The following is a 20,109-nucleotide window of genomic DNA, read 5'->3' on the forward strand; positions in this document are numbered from 1 at the left end:
TCTTTCGGGGTGCTGGGACTGGCTGGGGAGAAGCTGGAAAGGCCAACAAGGTAACCCTTCTCCCTCTAGACCACACTGTTGCTTTATGAACTCCCTTTGTCAAGGCCAAGATCAAGATAGGACAACTTTTTTTCTTGGATAATAAAGCTGTGGTCTTCTTTAATGGACATTAAATGGTAAATAGATGTGGAAAGGGAAGTAACCATGGCCTATATCTTCAGAGTAAAAATAAAGTTTCTCATTCCAAATAGTATATAATCTGGATGAGCATAAAGAATTAACTATAGAAATGTTTATAAAAATGTCTGTAAAAGTTAAAAATTGGCAACAGCCTAAATACCCAACGGCAGGGAATTAGTTAAATCCATTATGAGCTCTAATTCCAGTAGGATTTATGTTCCCCTTTCAAGTTCTGGAAAGAAAAATATTCATGGACTTGGAAAAGGCACATGATATGTGGAGGGGGAAAAAGAGGTCTATAATATATTATATATGCAAATGTTTTTAAAGTATATATAAATATGGAAAAATACCGGAAAGCTAGATGTGAAAATGGTATCAGCTATTATCATTGAATAGTGAGGCTATAAATGATATTTTCTAAATTTGTTTTTAAAATTTGAATGAATATATATAGATTTTATTACTTGCAGAATGAGATTACTTCCTATATAATTGATAAGTGAAAGAAAATTATTCACCCTTAAATCCATTAATAAGGTAAGGTTTTCCCTGGGGAATGGCAAATACATGACACATGCCCTATCTCTGTCTATAACAAACAACTTTCAATCAATTGCTGTGATCACTTTTGCCATGCCCAGGACAAGACCTCAGAATCTTCTCAATCACTATCAATCCACATCTGTTGGTACATATGGAGAAACTTAAATGGCATCTTTGTCTTATTTCTGGTTCATGGAAAATAGAAATGTTCTAGGTATAATAATACCTAGTTCAAACAAGTTCAGCAGTAATTCAGACTAAAACATTTAGGCCTTCCTGGAAGTTGTAGTGGCTTTTAGAGCTCTCTAACTGCACAGGGTACCAATTATGCTGATTTTTTTTCTCTTATCATTGGGAGGATAGAAAAATGCATGTGTGGTGATGCTCCCCCACTTCACCCTGGTTTGGGTGGATGGACAGATGAATGTGTAATATCAGGTAGCAAGTAGGGGACCCTTATTTCTGAAAATGTTGAATGAATGTGTTCAAACTGACATTTATTGAGCACCTAATGTGTTCAGAGCTCCGTGGACCATACCCGGGTAAGTGAGCTCAGTGCTGCTCTTAGGGAGTTCTTTCAGAAGCTGACTAGGGAAGACGAAAGCCCTCCCTCTATGGAGTTGCTGCAGAGGTCTCTGTATCTCTAAACAGATGCTGAGGACTCAGTATAGCTGGTAAAAATTAGCCTTCAGAATAATTTTGATAGCACAAAATGAAAGAAAATTTGCAAGCTATTTTTGAAAAGTTAATGAAAATTATAGGACACTTGAAGACAGAACTGAAAATTATAGAGCATGTGTAATGTGACATGCTGTTTCTAAAGCTGGTTCTCTATTTGTATGTCTGCTCCAGGAATAATCAACCAAGCATTATCTAGAAGAGTATTTATTTTTCAACCTCTGTGAGCCACAGCAAGAGATAAGGTTTACAGTGTATGGCCCAGTACATACACGCATATCACAAATATAGCTGAAGCAAAGATTTCATGAAAAATATTCACCCTTAATATGCATTGATGTCCTCTGCTACTTTCTATTCCATTCCATCCTTTTTAGGTAGTGGATCATGACCAACCATACTGATTGTATTACCCATATGGGTCACACATCACAGTTTAGAAAATGGCTCTAGAAAGATATGGGACAGTTTCATCTTTTAATTAAAAGTGGCTTATCAAAGAAGTCTTTGCACTTGGCCTGGTTCCATTTCCTGCAGCACCCAATAAGATTAACCACCTTTACTGTTTATGAAGGGCCAACTGAGAAATCAGATTTCATGACATTGTCAACCTTTGTGCTTGGCCCCCACGTAGGTAATGGGGATACAATGAGGACGTCGCAGTTCAGTGTGACGAGATCTGAGATGCAGTCAGCACAAGTGACAGGGGGACATGTGGGAGAGCCACCTAGCCTGGCCTGGGGATGGGGACAGGGGTGTGGGTTTGAAAGGCTGTGCTATCTACCTAAGACGTGAAGAAAGAACGAGGAAGAGCTGAGCAGCTGAGCAAAAAGGAGAGAGTGCTTTAGACAGAGAGACTTAAAGGAGTAAAAGCCCGGAAGTGAACAAAGGCTGAAGCATGTTTGGGGGCTGCAGGAAGGCTGGGGGGACTGGCAGAAGATGGGGCTAGGGAGGGCGGCTGTCAGGGAAGGGCTGCTGCCCTTTTGACAAGTTTGACCTTTATCCCTAAGGCAGAAGAAGTCATTGAAGAGCCATTGTGCATTTTTAGAAAGGCCCACTGTCTACCATGTAGAGAATGTGGGAACTGAGTAACAAGCCACTGGTATAACAGAGTAGCTGCTGGAGACCCAAGCTGAGATGCTGGCTACCAAGATGGGGAGATGTGGGTAGAGGAAGAATTGTCAAGGCTTAGTCTCTGAATGGAAGTGTACAGACTGGAGTATCTGAGAAGGAGGAATCCACAGTGACAGCTCCTTATGAAAGATTTGGATCATGTGGTGCACGGGGATATTATTTATTAAAACAGGAAGAGCAGTATGAGGAGCAAGTTGGGAGTGGTATAGACCAACACTGTCCAACAGAACTTTCTGTGATGGTGGAAATACTCCAAATCTGTACCACATGGAGCACTTGAAAGGTGGCTTCCATAAACTAGTTTCACTTCATTTTTATTGGTTTTCATTTAAGTAGCTGCATGTGGCCAGTAGCTATCATACTGGACAGTGCTGGTCTCAAGGCTCAGTCTTTGATTCACCATCATTGGTGGGTCGGAGCTTGAGGAAGTGGGGGCAGCGAGGGGAGACCACTCTTTGCAGATACTTGGCTGTGAAGAGTATAGAGAGCAAGATCCAGAAGTGAAGGCAAGTTTATTTTCCCCTTGTTGCTTTAAATGCCAATGGAAAGGAGGTGTTAGAAAGGGAAGGGGCAGAGAATGCATTGGCCCAGGTCAGTGTGGCACCAAGAGCTTCCCAAGCAGCCCGTGGCAGCCTAGGAATGCCATTGGTGAGATCAGTGGTAGGTGCAGTGGAAGGAGTGTGAAGCAAAGAAATTAAGGACGGTGGTCACAGTGAGGCTAAAGTGATTGACCATGGTACCTGGGCTGGATAAGGAAGAGGTGAGCCAGGAGAGGGGAGAGAGAGAAAGGAACGTAGGAACTGGATGTACTAATTCATGTAAAAAAGAATTAGAATCTGTGGCCAAAGCTTTGGTGTCTGTGAAGTGACAAAACCCAGTGTGTGGCATGACTAGAGAGGACGGGAACATCCTTGACATTGAGGGTGAGCTGTTGAAAGGCCAAAGTGTGGACGCCCGTGTCCATGGAGAAGTTCAGGTCACCCAGGACAGCAGTAGAAGTTGAGTGGGAGAGAAGACTGAGCTGGATATAGGTCAGGAAATACAGAGAAAACTGAATGACCTACTCAAAGCAGAATGCCTGATGTAATCAAATCCATCCTTCTTCATCCTTTTGCAAGTGGCCTGATCACCGCTTTTCTCTCTGGGTGTGGGCATAACGTCCGCTCGAAGGTCTGATCCAGAATCTTGCTCCTGGAGGTCTACTGCATGCCGTAGATGTTACACCAAATGAAATGAATGGAAACAAATATACGCTGAGATCATGCGATGTCAAAAGCACTGTTCTTGATGCTTCAAAGGATATAAAAATAAGTGAGAGCCAGAGCCTGCCCTCTCCAGTAGGAGAATGAAGCAAGTATGGGTAACGTAAAGGGCTAGAAGAGTTTGGACCTTGAATTTCAAGGGAAAAAAGAGTTTACTTGGCTGAGTCATTGCCAGTGTGGAACAAATGATGGTATGAGATGGAAATATTCAGAATTCTGAGTTAGGAAGATCAACCTAGGAGAAAGGTGCAAGGTGGTTCAGCAGGATGCAGGCTAACTAAAGCACTGAGAAAAAGAGAAGGTGACCAGGGTAAGGCAGTGGGATTAAAAGGCAAGGACAGATGGAAGCCATATTGTGGAGGTAATGTCTCTTGAGCGCCCCCCCCCCGCCCCAGGACTAGATGAAAGCAAGAGAGAAACAGCAGATGCACAAGATAAAGCTGAGGATTTGAGCCTCTGGGACTGGGCCTACAGAGAAGCCTTTAATAGGATAAGGTAACAGACACAGGGGTCTCAAGGGAATTGTGAGGGATGACTTGGGCTGACTCACCACCTGCCACAAACTCTCCTCCACAAATGCCTGCTCTTAGTTTTCCTGAGCAACCTGCTGGCAAAGAGCATTGGGAACCTCAAGGTGCACCTCTGTACACAGGTGTCATTCCTGAGCAGACTGTCCTTGGGTCTTGGGTCATTGGTGAGCTGGTCTAGGAGAAGTACATCTTAGAAGCTCCTGATGTGGTTCATCAAACACTTGTTGCGCTCGCATTGTGAAGTCTTGAATATAAAGAAGTTCTACAGCAAGTGGGAGAAATGAACACGTAAAATGAGTGCGTAAGGAGTAAGCGCAGCCAGCCAGAGACCCCAAATGAGAGGCCGTTGCCCCCAGCCATGGGATGGTGGGGCGCAGGATATAGGGTCTGGAATGTGGGGGAGACCCCTTCCACTCACCTCTGCATTTAGTTGTTCATTCAGCAAACATTTACTAAGCACCAGTGATTTATCTGACCTCCTGAAGGACCTGAACCACCCACGATCTACATCCTGGCCTGTTCTAAGGTGATATCGGATACTTGCCATGGACCCCACTGCAGTCAGGCATACCCGGGTTTGAGTCCAGCTCTGCCATTACTGGTCATGAGGCCTTTGGCAGGTTATTTAAGGTCTTTGAGCCTCAGTGAGTTTAACAAGGCAGCCAGGAATGAAATGAGAATAGAGTAGCTCCTCTCAACTTCTCAGATTTAAGAAAAGGGAATGTCAGGTGCCCGTGGACAATGCTGGACGATGTTGACAGTCCAGTCTCTTTCTTGGCATTGCTGAAACAGAGAAACTCATTAACCCTTTCAGGAGAACATACTTTGACATCCCTTTCTAGCTTGCGCTCGAGGTAACAGTAATTCCATCAGGTTGAATAGAGATTCCGTGGTGAATTCAGGTCTTGGCAGGTAAGCTGGGAGAGGAATGGATATCTTTTGAAATGTAAATGCAAGAGTAATTTGCAGCTTCCATCTTGTCCCATAAAGGAATGTGAATTTATTTTTCTTACAAAAGCCTTTGTTCACCTTTTAAGTTTAGACCAAAGAATATAAATAGGCCTGGCCTTTTCAACCCAGAGAGTGAATTAAGTAACCAAGATACAAGACACCGAGGTTTAATCTTTGTTAATAGATTTCAGGAAAACAGAGACAATTTCCTTAAGCGGCACTGCAATTTTTGCATTGAAATATAGCTGCAATTTGGGCCTGAGTGTAATAGGAAGTAAGATTTAATCCTTTTAATATTCTCTGTAATAGCCAGTAACAGCTTTGAGCTTTCCAGATACCCTCCCCAACATATGGTGGGTTCCCAGTGTCCCTGTGATGGGACCTTAGTTAATGCCTACTTCATCTGTGAGTTTCTCCCAAGGAAACATTAGGAAGAAAAGAGCTCAAAAGGGAGAGGACGGTTCCTGCGGGCTCCAGGGAGGAGAGCATTCTTTTAAAACACACGGTTTCTAAAGAAGTACTTCATTATCATCACTTGCCTCCTTCTTCCTTAGGTAACTGAGGACATAACAGCAGAAGTAGGTACTAACATACACCTCACCCAACTTACCTCCCTTCTGTCACTAATCAGAGGAGTTCTAGAATGGCAAAGGCCTCTAAGTAAGAGATCCAGCAAGTGCTTCGCCTCTAATATTCTCTGCGCACCTGGAATTCAGGACCTGAGAGCTAGAGCTCCCCTTTGGAAAAGCATTTTAAGTCAAAAAGGAAAAGATGAACTTGGCAGAAAAGAAAGCTAATATTTCCTCCGTTCAGAAATGTAAAAGGGTTATCACAAAGGTTATAAGGTACGACTCGTAAGGTACCCAATCCAGAGTTTATTCTAAACTATCACCCCCAAGTCCCCTGTACAAGATAAATAAGGTAGCAAAAGTTCTGGCCACATGGAAGGGCCAGACCCTTGCATAACACTCCCCTCATTTGTACCAGAGTGCTCACCTTGAGTCTGACCAGCCAGGCCATATTATTTCCTAAAAGATCAAGAAACTGAGGCACCGAAAGTAACTTACCCCAACCTTTCAGCTCCTTAAGTGAGAGGGTCTTTCATCTTGACCACAAGTGCTCTCCAAAATATCGAGTATAACATGAAACACTTTGCTAGGCACTTAGCTTTCTAATTTCTGTTGGAAGGCTTTTTCTGATACTTTCCAGGGCCTTGTCATCCAATAGTAAAGCTTGACAAGGATAAAACGGACATCGTTAGCACATAGAAATATGCCCTACTTTAAGACAACTCCATGTTATAAAAATCCTCACTCGGATCAGGTATGTGAAAGAGTTACATAGTGGCACTTTAGAGGGTTTTTCTTTTTTTTAATTTAAGCAAGCATTAATGAATGGTTCCATGATACTGTACATTTCCTGCAATGTGCTTAAAATATGACCTGATTTGCCCAACTTGGATTTGCATACAACTCTTCAGGCACCCGGGCATTGTGGAGCGAGCGGCCCTGTACCATCAGTTCCTTCCCTTGGCAGAGCTTATACCAGAGGTGTCATAGTCTTGGCTTCCCATTGCCTGGTGGAGGGTGGGGCTAGGACAAGAGAGGCAGAAGGAAAAGGAGGGAGGAGCATGGGAGCCAATTACAACCTAGTAAAACTCTGACAAATAGACAAGTGAATGGATCTGCATTCTCCCACTGGGCCACAGGAACAGGCCAGATTTGTCCCATTGATCCCCAAGTCTATCCACAATCTAAACTGGCTCCAGATCGCCATTTCTTTACCTAAGTAACGTGGAGTGTAGCTCAGTGTCTATCGGTGGTTGCCATGGCAGTTCCTCCAGTTGGCTCTTTTTCAGTTAAATGAAGAAAGGTATCTGTTGGGGGTCAGGAGAAGACACACTGGTTAGTGAGAAAGGTCTCAAACACCTGGGCAGCCTTTGGGGGCAGAGAATGCTGGGAATGTGAGTTTCCACCCACCAAGACCAACCTGACCTGGGAGCTGCAAAGAGGGAGCAGGTTGTATTGGGAAGTTGAGTTTGGAGTTTATTAACTCAAGCTGCCAGAGAGATTTAATTGCAGTTTCAATGAAAATTTCTTCCTGGGGGTGGAGGGCGGTTTCTCTTTGGGGTAACAAGCGACAGAGTTGGACAGTGCTAAGGATAAGTGCTGAGGCACCTGGGCCCAGGAGGAAGCCCTGCCAACCGCATCAGCACTGATAGGATCATGCAGTTCTCTCCCCATGCCATCCCAGGCCAGTCATTAAAACCAAGGAAACACTGTATGACAGACTCTAACACATATGTATGGAAGTAAAAAAAAGAAAAAATGGTTCGGATGAACCTAGGGGCAGGACAGGAATAAAGACGCAGATGTTGAGAATGGACTTGAGGACATGGGGAGGGGGAAGGGTAAGCTGGGACAAAGTGAGAGAGTGGCACAGACATATATACACTACCAAACGTCAAATAGATAGCTAGTGGGGAGCAGCCACATAGCACAGGGAGATCAGCTTGGTGCTTTGTGACCACCCTAGAGGGGTGGGATAGGGAGGGTGGGAGGGAGGGATACGCAAGATGGAGGAGATATGGGGATGTATGTACACATATAGCTGATTCACTTTGTTATACAGCAGAAACTAAGTAAAGTGATTATACTCCAATAAAGATGTTTAAAAAAACCAAACAAACAAGGAAACAGACTCACAGACATAGACTAGAAAACAAACTTATGGTTATCAAAGGGGAAAGGGAGGGAAGGGGTAAATTAGGAGTTTGGCATTAACAGATTCACACTACTACATATAAAATAGATAAACAACAAGGACCTACCGTATAGCGTGGGAACTGTATTCAATATCTTGTAATAACCTATAATGGAAAAGAATCTGAAAAAGAATAGATATGTGTAATTGAATCACTGCTGTACACCTGAAACTAACATAACATTGTTAATCAACTAGACTTCAGTTAAAAAAGCAAACCAAGGAAGTGCTGCTTCCTTCATTAAGCCCCCCTCTTCCAGGCTGCCCTCTGAGGCTCTGCTGTGGATGTAACAGAGCCATCCTTATTCTGGTGATCATGGATGGACTTCAGGGGTCCATGAAACCCCTGAAATGTGGATGCAATTTTGTGGGTAGATGTATTTTTCTGACGGAAAGGTCGATATCTCATCAAATTGTCAGTGGGATTTTCCTTAATACAAAAGTGAAACTCAGTCCAGGGCTGAAAAGAATGCTCAGGGTATCAGGGTACCTTGGCACTGGGATATGGGAATTGTCACCACCTGCTTCCAGGGATCACTTCCTGCTTCTCACCGAAGACGATTGGTACCATATTCTGGCCTTGGGGACACTGTTTCTTCCGAAGCAATTAATTTGTATTAATGGCCCATCCATTGCTTTCCCATAATACAGATGAAACATTTTTCCCCCAACAGGGCAGAATCGCCTGGGAATATTTTATTTTAACAATGCTGATGACCAGGCCACATACCCAATATTCCGATTTAATTGGTCTCGGGTAGGACACCTCAGAGGGTTTTAATGTGCAGCCAGGCCTGATAACCTTTGAGCTCGGGGGTAGCAGCAGGCACATGAACGCAGAGAGTAACAGAGAACTGAATTAAGGATGATGAATAGTTTCCATCTCGTCTGCCTTTTTCGATGACTGATTGTAGGTGCATGAAATGATCTATTGTGAAGGTTTTAAAACCGGTTCCTGGTTCAGAATGAAAAGTATTCTGTTCCAGTGGTAATATTTAGGGGAAGGAAAGTTGTCAGTATGTGTGCAGATATTTTCCAGCTATTAAACCATACACACGTGTATACTTACATATCTTTGTATATATACATATATGAGAACACATCCTTCATATGTATATGTGTGTGTGCGTATTATATATACACACACATAAGGTGTAGTGTACTCATTTTCAACCTCTGGTCCCCTCTGGTTCCAACTCCCTCCTCTCAAGAGCCCACACAGCCTCAGAAGCTCCATGCAAAAGAGCAATACGCAGAGTATGATGCCTCTTAGCAGTTTCCTCTACAAGGGTGCACTGCTTTGAGTGACACCAAGAATGTATCCCTTCAGGGAAGACTCTTCCTTCTCAGACTCTCAGTGGGTGATGATCCCAGATGTCATTTGTGTTTACTCTGTGCCACGCACTGTTCTAAATGCTTTCCATGTATTCAATGAGCCAACCTTCACAGTGATCTGAGAAGGACTGATGTTACTAACCCCATCTTGCAGATGGGGAAACTAAGGCACAGAGGGCTTAAATAACTTGCACAGGCTTGTGCAGGAAGAGGCAGAGCTGAGATTAGAACCCAAGCAGTTCGACCTCCTGACAGGGTCTTTACCCCACTGTGCTATAGAACCACTGAATGTGGTCCACGAACCCTGCGGTCCTGTCGGAAGAGATACGTACGGGGACAGGGGAGCCCTTCTCTCCATCGAACCAGCCGTTCGAGCCCAAACATTAACTGTCCGTTTCCCTCTGACAGGCTTCATCCCCCCACCACTCATCTTCGGGGCCGGCATCGACTCCACCTGCCTGTTCTGGAGCACATTCTGTGGGGAGCAAGGCGCCTGCGTCCTCTACGACAACGTGGCCTACAGATACCTGTACGTCAGCATCGCCATTGCGCTCAAGTCCTTTGCCTTCCTCCTCTACACCACCACGTGGCAGTGCCTGAGGAAAAACTATAAACGATACATCAAAAACCACGAGGGCGGGCTGAGCACCAGTGAGTTCTTTGCCTCTACTCTGACCCTAGACAATCTGGGGAGGGACCCTGTGCCCGCCAACCAGACACATAGGACAAAATTTATCTATAACCTTGAAGATCATGAGTGGTGTGAGAACATGGAGTCTGTTTTATAGTGACTGAAGGAGGGTTGAACTCTGTATTAGTCATCCAAGGGTCATTTTTCCTAAAAAAAGAAAAAAAGAAAAAAGTTTAAAAAAAAAAACTCAATACACACAGAGACACACACACACACATGTACACACAGCACCTTTGTCCTTTTTCTCAAAATCAGAGCCAGACAGGATTCAAACTAAGGAGAGCGTGGGATCACGTGGTTGACATGCAACCTCCTGGGGCTCAGAGTCTACTCTTTGAAGGCACCTCATGGTTTTTTCAGGATGCCGACAGCTGCAAGCAACAGGCACTGCCAAATTCAGGGAACAGTGGTGGCCGGCTTGGAGGACGGACCTTTCTGGATATATATACACATACAAAACAAAAAAATATATATATATTAAAAAAAAGAAGTCTACTAAAAAACCCAAGTTGACAACATTTGCCAGGATAAGCACTAGTGACACACCCCATGCCACCCTCCCCGCCCACACGGGGGTGGAGGGGCACCCAAGTCGGAGGAGTGGAGGCCCACTTCTCTAACTTTTGCAATATGGGTCGCTGTGTGGACGACTCACCCAGTCTACACATGTGGTTCAAGGCCCCAGAGTTCTCTCAGCGATGCTAAAGGGTGATCTGTGCTGGAGACTGTAATTGACACCTCTCACCAGCTCCATTTCCATTTCTCAAGACTGAGGGCCCCAGGGGGAGCCGGACATGGGGGGGCCAGCACCTCCCCTTCCCCGCAGCACCTCCCATTGGGGTGCGTCCCCCAGCCCCGCAGAGTGACCTCAGGAAGCAGTGGGCCTCACCTGGCTATGACTGACTTCGCTCAGAGCCGGTGAAACCCAACCTAGTCCAAGTCATTTGCTTACATTTGCCAAACATTTTGCCATTTTTAAGGAAAAAAATGCAATGCATATGAATTTCAAACTGTTGTATGTGTAATCCTCTGATACTATTTTTAACTACTTCTCAAATCTGTGTTAACCCTTCAGTCACTAACACAGTTCTCTAGGCCGAATTTATTACGCTGGTTGCTTTTACTTTTCTCCTTTTTTAATGCACCAAAAATATAATGTTATTCAAGGGATGCAATTAATCTATTGTAATTTTTTTATCATTTTATCCTCATTTGGATAGTCTGTGAAAACAAGAATATGCAGTGTGTTAAAAGAAAAAAAAAAAAAGCTTAAAAAAGAGAGTGTATATGCACCCTGCCTTTAAAAGGATCACATTTGAGGCAACAGGGGATAACGTGATGAATTGCAAATTTGCCTTCTCCATTTATTCCCCATGATTCAGTGATCACTGTCACGGGAAGCCCTTTCATATGCCTGCTTCACATGCCAAGAGGTGTTCTTTTCAACCTGCAGCGGAGACACGCTTAGCTGTGGGTTGTGTGTATGGGTGCAGGGCTTCTGGGGAGAGGAGACGGAAAAAAGAACAGTTCCCTAGCACAAGCTTTGAGCAGCATGTAGTGTCTGGGATAACAGACCCACAAGCTCCTGGAAGCTACTGCACGTTCACTGCCTGAAAATGTCTAATATCTTCAGGGTCAGTCTTGAACTAAGAGGCCTTTGTCTGTATGTGTTTTGAAAGTGGCTGAATCTCAAACAGCTAGAAGCGAACCTACCGTTGTTTGGGGTAAGAATCACAGGAAAACCTCTTGCATCCAGCTGACTCGGCCTGGTGGGGCGTTTGCAGAAGGGGCAGAGCTTATGAGAGAGAGAGCACGCGCACATGCACACACAGGGTCCAGTTAACCCACCTTTCATGCTATTGCAGTGACCTTGATCTAGGCCACTCCTGGGCCTGGAAAGACCCCAAGGATGGGTTGGTGGTTGGCTTTTTCACCTCAGACAGACACGTATTTTCAGGTCATCTAGAAGGCAACAAGAGAATCAGGAAAGAAAAGAGTGGGGCGGGGGGAGAGGGGCATTGTGATGAATTTTTAACAAATGCTGTAAATGGGGCAGTTTGAGTTACAGCCCCAAACTAGAGAAAAGCCCCACGGAGCAAGGATGCCCAAAAGAAGCTTGTGTTGCGGTGCGGAGCCACCGTGATCAGCTGCATCCCGGGACAGGATGCTTCTGGAAGAGCTTCCTCCTGTGTTTTGCTCGAGTCTGTCCTTGTTCCTGAAAATGGGGACGCTCATCAATATGTTAACTAGTTAAAGGTGGGATTGTTCTCCAACAATTCATAAACTGTGTACACTCTGTGGCTCCCGAGGCTGTGATTCCATCCTGTATAGGTGTTGGGTTGGTTTTGTCTTGAAAATGTATTGCTAATAGATCACTGCCCTCTTGTATATGATCGTGTAGCTCCCCCAAATCAGTCCACACCCACGGAGGCTGCAGAACCTCGTGTTTCATGGGGCTATTTGTGTTTTTGTTTTTTAAAAAAGATTTTTGAAAACTCTTTGCATTTGGGCTATTTTTCCTAAGATTTTAGGCTGAATAAGAGGTTAAGATGACAAAGGAAAACAACTCCAGGGCTCAGTTTTATCAACAACTGGATCGAAATTTAAAGGCCCCTCTTGTAAGAGGGCTCTAACATGTGTTGTTGTTACCTTTAAAAATTTGAATTTCTCTCCCATACTCCAGAACAGAAAACCTAGTCTAGCTTTAATTTTCCTTTTGTGCTACAAGGAACCGTTGTACATACCCTTCCCAATCCGGCCCCTTGATTATTTGCTTGGTTTTGAGCAGGATTTTGAATGGAAAGATTTCCTGGGGAGATCTTCATTGGACTTATGGAAAACAAAAATGTAAGGGACGGAATAAACCTAGAAAGTGAATGCTAACGTTCTCTCTCTTCTGCTACAAAGCCCTCCACCACCTTAGTGGAAGGTGCCCAGGGATGGATGGAAAGGCTCTCTTTGCTGCAACTTGCGACAGGTTTTTGTAACTCCTACATATAGACCAAAAAGGTTTCTACCAGTAATATTCCTGCATATGAAGTGAACACATTTTCTAGAGTCTCTGTCTCTGGGGGACGGAGTTTGCTGTCTTCCTCCTGCTGAGGCTGTGCGCTGTCAGGGAAGCCCAGCAGCTTTGCTGCCTTCTTCACGCCTCCACAGAGGAAGGCTGTGAAGCTCCCAGGCACCCCAGGGACACTGCCACTCCAGGAGGCCGCAGCATGTGGGCTTTCCTCACAGCTAACGAAGGAGCCAGAGATGCTTCTGCTCACGAGTCCCCTAAGGAGTTTGCTAGCAGCCCTTAACAGGCAAAGTAATAAGGGGAAACCAAGAGCTTCTAAGGAATCCTTTGACAGACTTCCTAATGTCTTCCGAGCAGGAAGGAACGTGCTTCTCCATAAAAATCGCTTCTTTCTCCCCACCCTCCAGTGGAATAGCTTCCCCTAGTGATGATTTGTAGAGTTTGGTTAAGTGGTGTCTCTACATTCAAATCCCTGATTCCACTTCCCCATCTCCAATAATAACCTAGAGCATCCCCTCGCTCGGGCGTGGCAACATTTCCCATGCCTTGCACGCAGGCCCAAGGTGACCCACAGAAATGTTCTGTTCAAGGCGGCCAGCTGGTCCCTGGGATGATAGCCACACCACTCCTGAGGAGGTTTCTCAGGAAAAAGATTCTGCCGTGGTTGCTAATAGATTATCTTCCACACTTCCAAAGCAGGCCATTCCTGAGGAGCATGTAAAATGGAAACATATGTATACTCACAGGGAAACCCTCTGAGGAGAAGAAGCTGTTGGTTCCGCATGAGCCTACAAGGCTGTTTTTCTTGCTGCCCGCTGTTCAGGTCATGGGAAGTGTGGTTTCTTCTCCACCCAGTCAAGCCCACCAGGCCTGTGTTCTAAGCCCTGTTTGGGAGTCCTGAATGTACTCCTGAGCAACGTGAAGCAATAAAGTTCAACCTGTAGAAATCAATGCAGCTGATTATACAATCAAGAGCAGAGGGACAGGACAGGGTAAGCTTCTGTCCTGTTTGGTGCTGTTCACCCTACTGTTTTGTTGTTTGTATGTTTTGGTGGTGTTCACCCTATTGTTTTGTTGTTTGTATGTTTGGTTTGGTTTGGATGAGGGGAGAAAAACAGACAAGCAGTTTTTCAGTCTAACAGAATATTTGCTATCTTATGCTGTTCTTACCTGTTTCGATGGAGAACCAGTATCTGTCCAGGAGAAGGTGCCAGACACATAATAGGGGCTTAATTACTCCACTGAGCTCATGTCAGTGCCTCTCAACAGCCTCCTTTGAGCCATGGTCTGTGTCTCCCTTTCGGTTAGAATCCAGATCAAATCCCTCAGAGGTGCGACATTTTCCAAGAGAGGGTGCTAGTGAAATTAAATTGAGCCTGGAAATTAGTTTGAGGCATAAACAGAGTCCTTTTCCTCCTCTCTGCCCTTCCCTCCTTGTTTCCTCCTTATTCACCTCTCCCAACTCAGTTCAAATTCTTGAGTTCTGAACAGCTGTGAGGACTTAATCTCTGAGAGTGACCAGCCCTACCGATAGCCTTTGGGCCTAGCCCCCCTGGGGTATTACTCGGGAATAAATTGGTAAAACAGAGGAATCTCTTAACTGGCAGAACATGCAAGAAAGACATTGTTCAGATGCCTCTTTCGGGGCCTGTTGCTAGGATCACACGGGAACTTACACTGTCTGCACACAGCCACCCACTTGTGTCTCCCCTTCCTCATGCTTGTAGGTGACCTCAGAGTGCTTGGTTATCATGGCAGGGAGGACATGAGTTAAAAAGCCTGAAATGGGGAATTCAGAAAAGCCGGGATTCCCCAGCACATTAGAAATCTGTGACTGCCATGGAGGTAAGGACAGAGCTCATGCTTCTCAGGGACCCTCCACATGGTAGCACAGTTTTCCTTGGCAGGATTAGTGCCATTTAGGGGAGCATTATATGAGCTTGATAATTTCCAGTGATGTGTTTATTCACTCACTACTTCATTAAAATGTTGACTGTGGGCCAGTCTCCGAACCAGGTACAAAGGTAGAGAAGACATGGTCCCACCCTCCAAGAACTCAAAGTTTAATGATTGAAACAGACCTGAACACAAATAAAAGCAATAGAATAGTCATTTTAAGAGCCAGGGTCTGTCTGTCTGTCTGTCTGTGTCTGGGAGCAATGAGGGCTGTTTCAGGGAGCTGGGAAGTTCGGCATCATGGCATCAAGAATCAGGAAGGCTTCAGAGAGCCGGTGGTCTAGAAAACAAGAACTAAAGAGCAGTGGATGTCTGCCAGGGAGCCAGGGGAAGAGATCCTCCATCGACAGGACCAGCAGAGCAAGTTCACAAACCTTCCATAAAGGGCCAGGTTGTGACCATTTTAGGCTTTGAGGATCATTGAGTCTTTGTGGCCACTACTCTTTTGTCATAGCAGGGAAGCAGCCCGAGACAATGTGTAAACAAATGAGTGGGCTGTGCTCCAATAAAGCTTTATTTACAAAGACAGGCAGTCTCTGGGTTTGGCTGAGGGAGGGCTGTAGCATGCTGATCTCTGTTCTGGAAAACAACGAGGTCTGAAGCAGCATGGCATACAGTCTGATGGACTGTAGCAGCAGAGGCCACTGTAGCCTGGGCTGAGTCATGGATTGGAAGGGTCCTTCAGCCTTAAAAATCTAATTCAGGTATCCCATTTTCCAAGAATGAGGTAAGTATCCCATTGTCGTCAGGGTTTGCAATGAAGGCAACATTATCTTTCTCCTGTGTAACGAGGGGAATTGGAACTATACAATCTACAGTCTCTTCCAGCCCTGACACTCACTTCCTAGCTCTACCAGAGTAATCATCTGTTTTTCTTAAGTGATGGAAGTGGACATGGGAGGGGAAAATGCAGGAACAAGACAGAGGAGATTGAATCCAGATACTGAATAGTGTCTCAAGTTTCTTCCCTCCAAGACGAAACCTTGGCACTAGAAAGCTAGTAGATATGCCCAGTGGAATAATTGGTAAGCATGAATAATAACTAATAATAATAGTAGCTGACATTTGCCAAGCACTTAGTATGAACCAGCTTATCACATGTATTAGCTCATTTAATCTCAACCATAGTCCTGTGAGGCAGAAGCAGTTATTAAACTTCAGTTTACACGAAAGGAAAATGAGTCTGGGAAAGCTTCCAGAATTGGCTCAAGGTCACAAAGCCGAGTTTCAAACCCAGGTCAACAAGTCCAAAGCTCGTGTTCTTTGCCTTTATGGGTACTCCCTCCATCCTGGGCAGGAAATGAGAGACCCTTCCCACCTGTAGGGATGTCCTATTCAGAAGACTCCAACACAAATGGACTACGGATGCCCCCACGCTCTCGCATGCCCCCTATCATAACAACGGGGACATGGCAACAGCTGTATTCTGGGGACATCTGCTCTTCCTGTGTTGTTCCCAGTCTTAACCACAGAGCCCAGTGATAACTTATTTGGGATGTTCTACCAGAAGCAGGCAGGTAAGAGGAAACAGGAGATGATGCCTCCACTCTAATGCATTTTGAAATGCAATTTCAAAGTGCTGAAATGCCAGGGAGACAGTCCTCAGCACTGGTCATCAGCTCCAGTGGGAGAGACCCCGGACACCCCTCCCACCTGGCACCCCTGCAGTCCTCAGCATCAACCTCAGGAGCTCGGCTCCAGGCCAGGGCCTCAGACACACCGATGCTAGTCACTGGTTGGAGATATGTCTTGCTCTATTATCAAATACTAGACTTTTAGGAACAGAGTTTCTAGATGTTTTGATTTTTGTATTAACGACTCAGGCCAACAATCAGTGATTGATGATTAGCACCGATTCTGAATATTTTTCTGTGAGGTAAAGTGATTATGTTCTCTTACCAGGAGCAGATGGAACAACCATAGTAAATTTTCTGGAGGTTTAACATCCTGTAGGCTGAGATTTTTACCATCCCATTACATCCCAGAAAATAATGTTCCTCTTAAATTCATGCTAACTTAATAGAAGGTAACTCTCGTGGAGATGGGTTTGTCAAGACTGTTGGATTTTATAATCGAAGACCATAAAATGAAGTGGAAGTATGCAACGTAGGAAGTTTCATTATAAGAGGAACCCAGCTAACACATCAGTTGTGCTCTAGCCCAGCCCCTTAAAGGAGGAAAGGGGCTGGAAGCTCATGCTTATTATGAGGCTGCTACCCACGTGCCAGGGGCCATAAGGCCTGATCCCAGGTAATATTCTCAGCAGCTTTCTCACACCTGCCCTGTGAGGTAAGTATCATTGTTTCCACTTTACAGATCAGAAAACTAAGGCTCAGTAAACCAAAGCTTCCCAAGGTCACACAGCTAGTTAGAAAGTCACCAGGAGCCAATGTCGGGTCTGACTCCTGAACCAGTGCTCTCTCCATGACACCACAAACGCCACCAAAGTGAGAACGCAGATCTGGCTGGCTCCTCAGGAAGCTTTGATGAAGCCAGGAAGGCATCTAGTGTCAGAAACCCCTACAAAAGTCTATAATTCCATAGAGAAATGAGGCAAGAGCTGGCAGTGAAAACCTCTGCCAAACTTTGCCTACCGGCACAGAGATCTAAAATGAGAAGAACTTTCTTTCCTTCAGTAAACACTGGAGACCTTTAGAAACACTCCTCCTTCCTTTTTCCACCTTAGCCACGTCAGCAGAAGTTGACCATCTCCCCATCATTCTCTGCCTGATTCATTCTGCACACAAGAACCAACCCCATCTCTCTCACTTCTGTCCCACCTTCCCCAAATCCCTGCCCCCATGGCTTCTAACAGAGCCTCCAAGACTAAAAGAACTTGAACCTTGTGAAAGTTGAGAAGGATTCTCTAAACTGTCCAGAACATGTGAGCTGCATCTCCTATAAGCCAGGTCTCAGCTGCAAAATCCTGAGGAAAGGAGTGACATTTCCACATTGTCACCTTTTGTACTACCGGGTCAGAGTCTAGAGAGGACAAGGAAATGAGTGGGGATTTCCATGGTACCGCTCTGGCTATCATCGAACAGGAAAGCTGCATGTCACGGTCATGGAGACCTACACAACTTGTAAGTCATCACAGGGACGAAGCTGGGTTTTTCGTGCCTTTTAAATGAAGCCGCAGCATCTATTTCAGAAGTGTTGTGGAGGCTTAAAAACCTTGCTCCAACGAGGAGATTCTTTCACTCAGCATGTGGTGACCCTCTGTGGCTGAATGAAAAGCAAACTGGTCCCAAATGCTGGAGGAGAAAGCATGACGTTAGAATGCCAGGAGGTTCTCTCTGGTACACAGCCACCTGTTCAACAGAGATTGCAGTGACAGTGTCTGTCACTGGTGACTTACGAGGATGAAGATAAGTTGATGACGGGGATGCAGCTTATTCCTTCCCATAGAGTAAACATCCACGTAGGTGTTGGTACAGACATGTATAGATATGCGCTTCTCAGAAAAGTCTGGCCAACATAAAGGTCTTCGGGCTTGGAGTCTGGTTCCTTGGGGTGACGTGGAGCAAAACGTAGCATTTTATTGACATGACTTCCTGCTCTTATCCATTCCACTGGAAGGCCAGGATGCTGTTATATAAGCCTAAAAAATAAGTAGGAAAACCAGAAAAGACCGATCTCTTTTTCCTCTTGGCTCTCTTCCCCCCTCCCCCTTTAGGCACAGAGTACCAAGACATTGAGACTGAGAAAACCTGTCCCGAGTCACAGTCACCTTCAGAAGACTCCTTTGTGAGAAGCTGAGGGCCTGGCCCTCGTCCTGCACAGAACAGCCCGCCACCGCCCACAGACCTCGCGGGCCTGACTTAGCGTGCTCTGCCCTGCCCGAGAACCCAAGGGTCCCTGTGAGGACTCTCCGGCCAGTACGTGGTCCTTTGAGGCCCCAAGCACAGGCCTGTGACGAGGACTAAGCAGGTGTCTGTGGCCAGGAGTCCTCCAAACCCTTGGAGTAGGCATTTTCCTGGATCACTAAAGAGTAATATTGACCAGATGTGCAAATTTCCTTCTGCCCATTCCCTCCTTTGGCTCCTGTGGGGATGGTCTGCTGACATGCTTTAGAAAACTCCCTCTTGGGAATGCTTCTCTGACCGAGGGCTCCAACAGTTCTTCCAAAAGCAGCTGAGTCTGGATTTTAATAGGAGGGGGTGAAAATTACCCTGTTTCCTAGAACAGAGGGGGGAAAAAAGCACATACTCAATAGATTTTGAGTGTGGTATTCTGTATTTTTGCAGCTTCTATTTTCCAGATGAGCAGTCTAGAAATATGTGATGTAAAGTACATACTGTACGTTTGCTGAGAATTATATTAAAAGCACTATTTTAATTCTTGCTCAGTCTCACGCTGTAATCTCTATTATCTTTCTCTCTTGTGTCTTGGGTAGGACAATCCTCAAAGACTCTTGAGGAGAGTGTTTCTGGCTGTGTGTGTTCTATATTTACGGGCTTTGAATAGTTCAAAAGAGCACAGTCTTTGGAGCCGAAACAGACCTGGGTTCAAATCCTCATCCCAGCACTCGCTTACTGCTGTGGTATTGGGGAAGTAATCTGACTCCTCTGAGCCCCAGTTTCATCATCTGTAAAATGGGAATGCTGTCGCCTGCTTTACACAATTGTGGTAAGGCTTCAATGAAATCCAGTGTGAAGGAAGCACCATGTCTCACAGAGAATGGGCATGGAGAAATGGTACTTGTTCATTGCTTCCCAGCCTCTGGCTGGAATTAGATGCTCCACAACACTGTCATGGTTCCTACTGATACATTCCATAGTACTGTAATGTCACCATCTGGTTTTCCTTTCTGGTTCTCCCATTGTCCGTAAACCCTGGGAGAGCAGGTAACGGCCTCCTCTTGGGATACAGTGCCTAGAATCGTGTGTGACATTTGGTGGATGTTCATTGTATAATTGAATGAATGAATGATGAACAAACAACCTCAGAATCATCAACCTCTGGGGCTTTGACTTTAGTCCCACCCCTCTGAGGCAAGGGCAGCATTTGCCTTCCCTTCTCTAGGTCCATAGACCCTCCCACAAGCCTCACTGCCTGGCTGGA

The 20,109-nt window shown here is 45.3% G+C and overlaps 1 protein-coding gene across 2 annotated transcripts in view; it reads left to right on the forward strand.

Annotated features, from left to right (window-relative positions):
• Positions 1-19,388, forward strand: part of SLCO3A1 (solute carrier organic anion transporter family member 3A1) — a 318,353-nt gene extending 298,965 nt beyond the window's left edge. Inside the window, exons 10-11 of one of the 2 annotated variants that reach the window (XM_027083145.1) lie at positions 9,788-10,030; positions 18,722-19,388. In XM_027083145.1, the coding sequence (XP_026938946.1) occupies positions 9,788-10,030; positions 18,722-18,804 (326 nt within the window). In that variant the 3' untranslated portion in view covers positions 18,805-19,388. Of the gene's footprint in view, positions 1-9,787; positions 12,954-18,721 lie in introns of those variants that run through there. The other variant, XM_027083144.1, reaches the window with a different exon arrangement.
• Positions 19,389-20,109: the final 721 nt, after the last annotated feature.

The sequence above is a fragment of the Aethalodelphis obliquidens genome, unplaced genomic scaffold (genome assembly GCF_003676395.1).
Source record: "Aethalodelphis obliquidens isolate GAN/ISIS:26980383/991018 unplaced genomic scaffold, ASM367639v1 scaffold49, whole genome shotgun sequence".
In the NCBI taxonomy this organism is placed as follows: Eukaryota; Metazoa; Chordata; class Mammalia; order Artiodactyla; family Delphinidae; genus Aethalodelphis; species Aethalodelphis obliquidens.